Source organism: Salvelinus fontinalis, chromosome 34, assembly GCF_029448725.1.
Source record: "Salvelinus fontinalis isolate EN_2023a chromosome 34, ASM2944872v1, whole genome shotgun sequence".
In the NCBI taxonomy this organism is placed as follows: Eukaryota; Metazoa; Chordata; class Actinopteri; order Salmoniformes; family Salmonidae; genus Salvelinus; species Salvelinus fontinalis.
Genome location: NC_074698.1, coordinates 4,747,956 through 4,757,930, shown reverse-complemented (window position 1 = coordinate 4,757,930; position 9,975 = coordinate 4,747,956). Strand labels below are relative to the sequence as shown.

The 9,975-nt window shown below is 42.8% G+C and overlaps 1 protein-coding gene and 1 long non-coding RNA gene across 3 annotated transcripts; one reads left to right on the top strand and one right to left on the bottom strand.

Moving 5' to 3' along the window:
- The first annotated feature begins 205 nt into the window (after positions 1-205).
- Positions 206-2,418, top strand: gngt2a (guanine nucleotide binding protein (G protein), gamma transducing activity polypeptide 2a). The gene is made up of 3 exons (XM_055896995.1): positions 206-286; positions 2,042-2,131; positions 2,277-2,418. Exons 2-3 carry the CDS (start codon positions 2,048-2,050, stop codon positions 2,403-2,405), a joined length of 213 nt encoding a protein of 70 aa, XP_055752970.1. The 5' UTR covers positions 206-286; positions 2,042-2,047; the 3' UTR covers positions 2,406-2,418.
- A 422-nt stretch (positions 2,419-2,840) lies between these two features.
- LOC129832894 (uncharacterized) lies at positions 2,841-8,663 on the bottom strand. Of its 2 annotated transcripts, none has more exons than XR_008756018.1 (4): positions 8,443-8,663; positions 5,853-5,999; positions 3,755-5,687; positions 2,841-3,528 (listed from the first exon to the last, which is right to left on the bottom strand). It is a non-coding gene; the product is annotated as an uncharacterized LOC129832894 (long non-coding RNA). The 2 variants fall into 2 exon arrangements; XR_008756019.1 differs by having other exon boundaries at positions 5,853-5,971.
- Positions 8,664-9,975: the final 1,312 nt, after the last annotated feature.

The window sequence follows — 9,975 nt, the reverse complement described above, 5'->3', positions numbered from 1 at the left end:
TCTCTGTCCTCCTGTGACACTCGAAGGTCATATGTGATTTGAGGTTGACATTTGGCGCCGCTAATTATTATAGACTAATCTGATTAGGAACAGGGGGGGGGGGGGGGAGTTGTGCAATAGTCTCCTCCCAATCTGGCATCGTGCCATCTGGAGAACGCCCTGAAGAGGAGAGGTGAGGGACAGGGTAAGCCAGTTGGACTCAGGAGGGAGACAACCCGATCGCAGCGGTTCCATAGAGGGCGAGAGACTACAATTTCTCTTCATCGGCTGTCCCCACAACCGATAGGTGAGTGTCGGCCTGAGGAGAGGATGTAGCGACTAACTACAGTCTTGGCCATTAGCCTGGACCAGTGTTCAGGGAGATTCTAGCTCACCTGAGCAATTCATTGAATTAAATAGTATGCATTTAGAACGGATTTTAGATTTTTTTATTGAGGGATGGACTTTTTGAATTGACCGGAGTCAACAAGCCATACTACTACATTCTATGTAGTATCACATTTCTAATACGATCAATTATTTGTATAATTGACCCGCTTCGAGTTGTTTTCACTGTTGTTAGACATAACTCGGAGGTCTCTTTTTTTTTTAGATTGAGTTATGTCTGAGGTCTTTTTGTTTTTGGGACTGAATTTCTGTCTGTACTCTTCTATTTCCGTCCCAAACAAGGCCAGAAATGAATGGATGAATGCAGTGTGTGTTTGCTCAACGTGGCTAGAAGTCTATAATGTAATAAAGCTGTTGTCTGCACCACCCACTGGCACAGTGGCTCCCTTACCTGCTATAATTGTTCATGTGACATGGAATTGCTCGTTTTTGGGTTTGGTTGGTTGCCTGATTAATGTTGGCACAGCGTGTTGGTAGAGGGTAGGATTGAAGTAGGACCCGACAAAGAACACCAACCACATAGGCTTCACGTCTTTCCAAAGTTCAGTTGTATGATAGATTCTTTCAGGATTGGGAAGAGTCAACAAGGACTACAGATATGTCAAAAGTTCAGTGGTATGATAGATTCCTTTCAGGATAGGGAAGAGTCGACAAGGACTACAGATATGTCAAAAGTTCAGTGGTATGATAGATTCCTTTCAGGATAGGGAAGAGTCAACAAGGACTAGAGATATGTCAAAAGTTCAGTGGTATGATAGATTCCTTTCAGGATAGGGAAGAGTCAACAAGGACTACAGATATGTCAAAAGTTCATTGGTTTGTTCATACAGTCAGATATCTAAGGCTCCCCTTTTGTAGGCCAGCAGATGAATTTCCCTCCCACAAAAATATAATATATACTGTATATATTTTGGAATTCAGTCGGTGTATTCTCACCTCCCCATGGCAAAATGTTTAGAATTGCAGGAAATTAACTCCACAACTCTAAAAAATGTGTCTCTGCTGTCAAGAGACCAGCGAGCCACTGCGAACCATCAGTTCACATTTTCTTTGTGGCGCCTATCCCATCAAAATTGCCCATCCCTGACCTAAGATATCTTTTACTGTGTCAGTGCGCGCCCATAGAGATCAACTCTCCTTAAAAACAAGATATTATTAGAGTAGAATTCCTGGCAACTAGCCACACAAAGTTAGACAATGTATAGGGTGCGTTCTTATTGGATAATCCTGTTCTGCAACCTTCTTTAGCTTGTTGTGACATCATAGGTTTATTTGACCACACGTGCAATAGAAAACAGGCCAGGGTGCCATGGACCGGGCATCCCAGCATGAGATTCCTAAGAAAGAGGAATTACATGGATTTGAAAGGTGAAGATTAAGACCTGGGTTCATGGGCTTACCCATTAAATCGCTTCGTTGAAGACAGATATAAGAATTTCAAATGAGCATGCCAACCTGTTCAATTAGTGAATTCATTCACAAATCCCAAAGAGCCTCACGTGGATTTGGATGACTTGTGATCAATATTGACAAGCAACAAGATAAGAGGTACTTATCTTATCAAGATAAGAGGTACTTGTCATAGCGTGGGGAATGTTTGTCGTTTATTTTGTGTGCCCTCTCTCATGGGTCCTCTCACCTCCTTCCTTCTCAGGGAAAGATGGCTCGGGATATGTCAGACATTGACATCCTTAAGATGGAGCTGGAACAGCTGAAGAAAGAGGTCTCAACACCCAGGGAGCCTGTAAGTATCTTCAAAGGGTCCATATAGAGAAGCTCTGTAGTATTACAAAGGCATCCTTGCAAACGGATACAGTCCCATTCAACTGAATTAGAATGCTACATTGAAAGAATCCAAACTTCTATTGACCCCTCTCTGTTTCTCTTAGGTGTCCAAGACATCCAAGGACATCATGGAGTGGTGTGAGGCTGCGTCGGGCACCGATCTCCTGATAACAGGAGTACCAGATGATAAGAACCCTTACAAGCCTGAGAAGGGAGGCTGCATGATCACCTAGCTCGCCTGGGGACAAACAGCCCCAGGTGGGACACAGGGAAAAACATCAGATTTATTTGTCAGTTTCAGCCTTTTCAGCACTGTAAAGAGTGGTACATAGCTGCATTAAGTTAGCCATGTGTTCCCATGTGACTACAGCACTAGAGACTTCCACTAGGTTAGACCGTTTTGGACAACACAACATTGCACACTGACTGGGCTACACAAAGGTCACTTGGAGCTGAGGAGGAGGAGATTTATCCGGGGACGGTTCAGGGGATAGGAGGGATCACTTGGTTACGATGGTGTCCTTCCTTTCTCTTTGACGATCTATGACCCTACCCTACCCTCCTCACCTGTCAGTTATCTCTGGCGGTTCTAGAGCTTCCAAACAGGCTCCGGAATGTTCCAAGGGCACCCACTACTGACCTGGTTTTGTTTGTTTAAATAAAGTGTATCCAGGACAGCAGTTTCTTTGACGTCTCTTGGTTCTCTCTGTGACTTCTCTCTTGTTTTGCACCTCATATAAACACGGATCGTCTCATGCTGCACGTATCCCTTGATTCAATCAAGTTGCACTGTATGTTTTAGAAATCAGCATTTTAATCAGAAGGTGGGTTGATGTATGATATATGTCACTGTGAACGCAGGGGCGAAAATCTGATATCAACCTTGGAGGGGACAATTACATGAAATTTTCTCAGGAGCAATTCCTGAGGGGGACACCAAAAGTAGTGCTGTAACACATAGACTAAGTTGTAATATGTTAAATGTATATTGAGGGACCATAATCACTACTACTGGATAATTGTTAGGTACAGTAGTTAACTGAAGGGTTGTCCCAACTTGTTTAAATCATTATAATACTACTACTAATAATAGTTATAGCAATGTTCCTTATCAGTGCAGTGTTCCTCTCTCTTGAAACGTTTGCAAGAGTTTGCGGTTCTATAAATTGTGGGTGTGGCTGATATGGTTTTGTGTCATCACTGAGGTAACTGGACGATGCTGTGCCACTGTCCTCTATACTGGTGCTGCTGGCAACAAGGGTGACACCTGGTCCTGCCGTGGCTGTGACACTGTCCTCAAGTCTCTCTCCTTGGCTCTTTCCCTTTCACCACCCTCACTGACTCACAGTCTGTCTCCTAGAAAAGAAATAAGGTGTTTGCTGTACTCCTAACTACCGGAACCCAAAACTACACAATTAATCACAACAGCAATACCATTGCCTTAAACAAATCTTGGTTCAGTCACCAGTTTAAATTGAGAGTGGGGGTATTCATGGCATTTTCCAATTATGTCCCTATTTTACAAATCAAAAAAATTGAGAACCTTTCATAATGTTGCCAAACAAAGACTCAACAAACTTACCTGAGACTCCCTGTCTCTGCCAGTCTGTCCCTGCATATCTGTCCCCAGCTCTGCTGTCTGTGTGCCATCTGTTGCCTGCTCTGCCTAATGACATCATTGTGAAATATTTCCATTAGCATTTCACTTCTTTCTTATGAACATTTTATCAACTGGTCTTAGGTAGATATTAGGCTACTAGAGTTCTTACTTTGCGTTTTGGTGTACTGAAAAATACTCTGATGTCCGTCTTTTTACTTTTTTCTGACATTTTTCTACCTGGCTGGCTGGCTGACCGGTCTAGCTGCACACACACATTTACACAACACATGCTGCAACGTTTTGAAATTTTAACATAGTTTGTTTCATATTGGCAGGCTTCCAACAATAGCTGAATTTGCAAAGCTAGCGAGCACCAATTCCGTTTCTGTGGTGTTTGCTATAATCTTTGCTACCTGGTTAAAGGTGAAAAAAAAAAAAAATTCACTAGCGACAATTTAGCTTTTGCAACGAGACCATTAAATATATTTAAGACAATGGTATAAGAGAGTGTAGTTTTGTTCAGTTTGGACTTCAGTTTATCGCTAACCTTATCACAGGGACTTTGAAGCACTACAGCTGCATGCTAATCTTGGAATACACTGACGATAGCAAATATTCCATCTTTGACGACGCAACATAAATGGAATAGGTACTAGCTAGCTTGATAGTTAATGTTTGCTTTAGTTTGCGCGCTAGCTCTGCAAATTCAGCTAGTGTGTGAACCCTGCAACATGAAAAAAATATATACATTGCTAAGGCGCGATTGACTGGATTACCTCACGACAGTTACGTACATTGAGTGCCTTTCGGACAGTAGATACGAGCCCTCTATTACCTTGCCAGCTAAAGAACTGGCAGTGGATCAAACCATTGTGAGGCAAAGGGCGGGGGGGTCGCAATCTTGTGAAATTTAAAAACGCGCTATTAAGTGTCTATAATCAGCACAAGTGCTTTCATTGCGTATTATTAATATTATTGAAATTACATAGTTATGTTTACAGTGATATATTGGGGGGGACAAATCATATTTTCCCCAGGATGGGGGGGTCGTGTCCCCCCCGTCCCCCCTGGGATTTCCGCCTATGTGTGAACGGATACAGTCCCGTTGAACTAGAACGATGAATTGTAAGAATTCAAACTCACCTTTCTTTTTCAGTCAGACTTTATTTAGTCCCATACAGATGGGCAAACTATCAACAAACTATCTCTTGATATCCAACAGCTTGCTGAGGTTAGGGTTAGTATAAGGGTAAGGGTTGAGGTTAGGGTAACAGTTACATTTAGGGTTAGGATAAGGGGTTAAGGTTAGTAGATAGTTAGTTGAAATGTTGTTGAAAGTTAATCACACACCATCTACTTGGGACTATCCAAATAAGTGGTCTCTCTCTCTCTCTCTCTCTCTCTCTCTCTCTCTCTCTCTCTCTCTCTCTCTCTCTCTCTCTCTCTCTCTCTCTCTGCATGAATGGCAAAACTACTGTTGCTAAATCAAAGTGCGATAGTGGCAACAATAACAGTAACAAAATGAATAATAGTCATGGTGATTAGAGAAAGGAAATATATACAGGTATAAAATAAACACCAACATAAAGTGTCTTAATTAATAGGGTGTTGGGCCACCCTCCCTCTATCGGAGGGATGCGACACCATTCTTCCACAATAAATTCCGTAATTTGGTGTTTTGTTGATGGTGGTGGAAAACGCTGTCTCAGGTGCCGCTGTGTTTCAAAATTCATCAAAGACGAACTGTTTTAACCTGAAGCATTTAGTAAAGACATGTATAGTACAATATTATGGGGAAGGGGAAGAAGAGGGCTAATTACACAGTGTTGGAAAGGGATCACAACAGTGATTGAATGAGGGTATGTGGCATAAGATGAGGCGTTCAGAAGCTTGACCAGTGCAGGACAGGATTTGACTGGGAAGACAAAAAACAACAACACAACACACGACACAGTTAGACAACAGAGCTAAGAATGAGTTAGTCCAAGCAAGGAGTTAAGTCATTGATGTGTAATAATGTGATTGTGTATGTGATTGACTCTACATAGAGTAATGAGAGAAAATTGATAGGGGTTCTCACAGTGCTTGGAAGGTAAACGTTCAATGTGCCAGTGGTTGAGCGGGCACATGACACGTCATGGCTTCAGTTCATATCAGGAGAAAGTTGACAATGGTAGTGGAGCGGAGTAGTCATAACCTCTTAATTAGGGAACAGGAGGGGACTTAGCTGTAAGTACAAATAGCAGGTACAGTAGACTACAACTGATGAACAATAGAACTCACAGGGCTGAGCTTGCTTTATGCATGTTTGCATCATGCAGGCCTATGCAACTGTAGGCCTTGTAAAAAAAAGAAAAAGGACTTACATGTGCCATCACTATTATTTTGATTGATTAATTCGAGGTAATAATTTTGGTTTAGAAACGTATAGGCAGCCTAGCCAGCCAAATTTGGCATATATTCTACATTTGATCACATTCACATTTTCTCCTGACACACAAATGGACTATAAATACATAATGTTACCAATTAGTTTACCCTGACCAGATGCTCATAGGCTGTATGCAGCTGCTCTTATTAGTAGCCTACAGTTGATCAGACGGAGAAATAGTCTCGTTTTCATCCCATACGGCATGTCAGATTTCTAATGTTTTGGTGTAGTCTCGGCTGCTGAAACATTTATGTCATGAGTTTTTGCTTGTGTCTGTCCGGGTGATTACGTGTTGTCGTCGTTGCTAAATAAATACTGGAGGAACGCGCAAAGCTTACTTTGTGTGCTGGGTCAACCTCTCTAATCCAACGTTTAATGGATGATGTGATGGAAGCTATCAAATCATTCTGAATTGTTTTCGAACATCCCGGAAAAGATGTTCGGCATGTAAAGCATCGTATTGTGCAATTACAGGCAGCTTGATGATTGGCTCTCTGTTAACCAGCTATACATTTGATACCAGTTGGTATTGAACGCTCTCACTTTTTCATCCTTCTTCATGAAACTGATCTCAGGCAGAGGTCGACCCTCGCTTTTAATTTGCACTTTCCCCGTGTATCCCAGAGAATGAAAGGGGTTCTTCAACACATAGAACCCCCTTAATGCTCTGTGGCGCAATCCCAATACAACACACTAGGTTAATTCTCTGATCCTACATCTATGATTGGATGGACAACACGTCAGGTCATACAGTAAAAGCTTTGATTGGTTGGAGGATGTCCTCCGGAAGTGGTCATAATTACCATGTTTGGAAGGGGGTGAGGCCTACCAGCCTCCTAGGTGTTGGATTGAAGACAATGTAGCCAGAGGATATTTAGTAAAGTTTTATCTAAAAAGGAAAACATTTTTAATGTTTCACTATTTTTATGAAATTTCACTGAGGGGGATGGTCCTCCCCTTCCTCCTGTGAGGAGCCTCCACTGATTGAATGCTTATTGACTCAAGACATTTCAGCTTTTCAACAAATTTGTAAAAAAAGGAAAGAAAAAAGAAAAAAAAGAATTCCATGTTGACATTATCGGGTATTGTGTGTAGGCCAGTCACAAAAAAATCTAAATTTAATCAATTTTATATTTAGGCTGTAACACAACAAAATTTGGATAAAGTCAAGGGGTGTGAATACTTTCTGAAGGTGCATCAAATATTAGGAACACCTTCCTAATTTTGAGTTGCACCCCCATTTTGCCCTCTGAACAACCTCAATTCGTCAGGGCATGGACTTTACAAGGTGTCGAGAGCGTTCCACAGGGATGCTGGCCCATGTTGACTCCAATGCTTCCCACAGTTGTGGCAAGTTGTCTGGGTGCCCTTTGGGGGGGTGGATCGTTCTTGATACACACAAGAAACTGTTGAACGTGGAAAAACCCAGCAGCGTTCCAGTTCTTGACACAAACCGATGCGCCTGGTACCTACTAACATACCCCATTCAAAGGTACTTAAATATTTTGTCTTGAGCATTCAGTCTCTGAATGGCACACATACACAATCCATGTCTCAATTGTATCGAGGCTTAAAAATCCTTCTTTCACCCGTCTCCTCCCCTTCATCTACACTGATTGAAGTGGATTTAACAAGTGACATCAATAAGGGAGCATAGCTTTGACCTGGATTCGCATGGTCAGTCTATGTCATGGAAAGAGGAGGTATTCTTAATGTTTTGTATACTCAGTGTCTATAGATACAATGAGATCGTGCAGTATACATGGTACCGCATTGCATAGATACAGCGAGATAAGCTATGGAATGTAGCCGTGCGGGCAGGTCAGTAGTGTGTGTTTTTGTGTGTGTGTGCGTGCGTGCGCGACGTGTGCACATGGTTTTGTATGGGCGTGTCTCTCTCGCGCTCCCTCTCTCTCATGCTTTCTTGCCCATACGTATCTTTGAACATAGTCTCCAGGATTTAACGAGAGTGTTCAACGTTAATATTGAGAGACTAGAAGGCATCTGCTCTACTGGTCGTACTAAACCACTTAATCTGATCTGATTAATTCATTCCTTGATTCCTAATCAGCCCCTAATCTAATCGTGGACAGGATCAACCCTCTCCCCCTCACTCTCACAGTAAATACTGTACTACCCTTCCCACATGCAAACGTTCCTGAGAAAAAGTGTGTCGAATCATCCCTTTGTCCCTGTCTTCATTTGAATATTAACCATGACATGCAGTTGTTTTACCTACCTTGGTTGCATGCGCTGACTGTAAATCGCTGTGGGTAAGAGTATCTGCTAAGTGACCAAAATGTAAGTGTACAATTCATCAGCGCTCATTGCTATAGGAACATGATTTTCCATTGCGGTCAGCCTAACGGCACGTTTGTTTTGTCGTTTGTGTCTGAAGCTCCCATTGAAAGAGGATGACTAAGGAACATATGCAGTTGTTTGTGAAGTGGGAATCGTGCCACCTTGCGACCTGTTTTTTCAAGAACACCCACGTGAACGGAACGTCTGGCTCCACTTGACGTTACATGGAACCACCACTAGGTGGTACTGTTGACCACATTTTCAACGGTAAACTTCCAGCCATGACGGACTGTATTGGTGCTGTATGGTTCCAGATTGCTTAAAATGGAAACTCACCCCAATGCTAGATATCTATTGTTGTACTCTTTAACTAAACTCTCTCAAATGAAGGAAAATGGCTTCTCCAAAATGGCTTAATTTGCAAACCACTCCCAAATATTAGGGACATAATCTAACATGATTTCTGAAAGCCTCTCATATGAACTACATCAGTTTTTGATGCTGTTATTATTTTATCCCAGAGATTTTGAAATTGTGTATGTTGTGTGTGTGAGCGTGCGTGCGTAAGTGATTGGTGCATGGGTGTATGTGAGCAGGCATATGAGCGAGCGAGCGAGCGTGTGTGCATGTGTGTCTGTTGGCTTGTGGCTGCTCTGGAAACACTTTCTATCCTACTGCATGGGAACTGCAGATCTGTGTATGTGGCAGACCTGTGACTGGGAGAGACAACCTCCTTGAACCTTCATTCACAACACTGCTACAGTTATCAACATTTGTCAAAAACACACTAGTGTTATTACTGTAACATTTTCACTCTTTCAACATCCAACATTTCCCTCAGAGGAGAAAGCTTCTCTGAATCACAGCAGTCTGTCTGTGAGCCTAATAATGGGATAATGTCTTTATACTATGTATAGCCAGCCAGGGCTAAGTGAGGACAGGGTAATTGTACGTTTGTGTGTGTGTGTGTGTGTGTGTGTGTGTGTGTGTGTGTGTGTGTGTGTGTGTGTGTGTGTGTGTGTGTGTGTGTGTGTGTGTGGCTGTGGCTGTGTCTGTGTCTGTGTCTGTGTCTGTGTCTGTGTCTGTGTCTGTGCGTGTGCGTGTGCGTGTGCGTGTGCGTGTGCGTGTGTGTGGGTCGGTCGGTCGGTCGGTCGTCTGGGCAGTGATGGTGGTGACTAACAGGTCTGGAGCTCCCTCTGCAGGTCAAGCGGGTCAAACAGCCTCATAGCTTGCAGAGACATCCCCCCTGTTTAGTCTTTCCAAAGCTGCGCTGGTAGACAGGGCTTGCATCCCAAATGGCAGCCTATTCCCTTTATACTGCACTACTTTTGAGGTCTCTGGTCACAAGTGGTGGGCTACATAGGGAATAGGGTGCCATTTGGGACATAGAGGAAAATAATGCGAAGCAAATGCTGAGAGGGTATCTTCTGAGACCTCACTAGAGGACACAATGGAAGTGCAATTGAATGCA

Excerpts from the sequence above, each read along its gene's own strand:
- gngt2a (XM_055896995.1), top strand. The coding sequence starts at position 2,048 with ATGGCTCGGGATATGTCAGACATTGACATCCTTAAGATGGAGCTGGAA. Across the intron at positions 2,132-2,276 it reads TCTCAACACCCAGGGAGCCT|GTGTCCAAGACATCCAAGGA; the intron begins GTAAGTATCTTC and ends TGTTTCTCTTAG.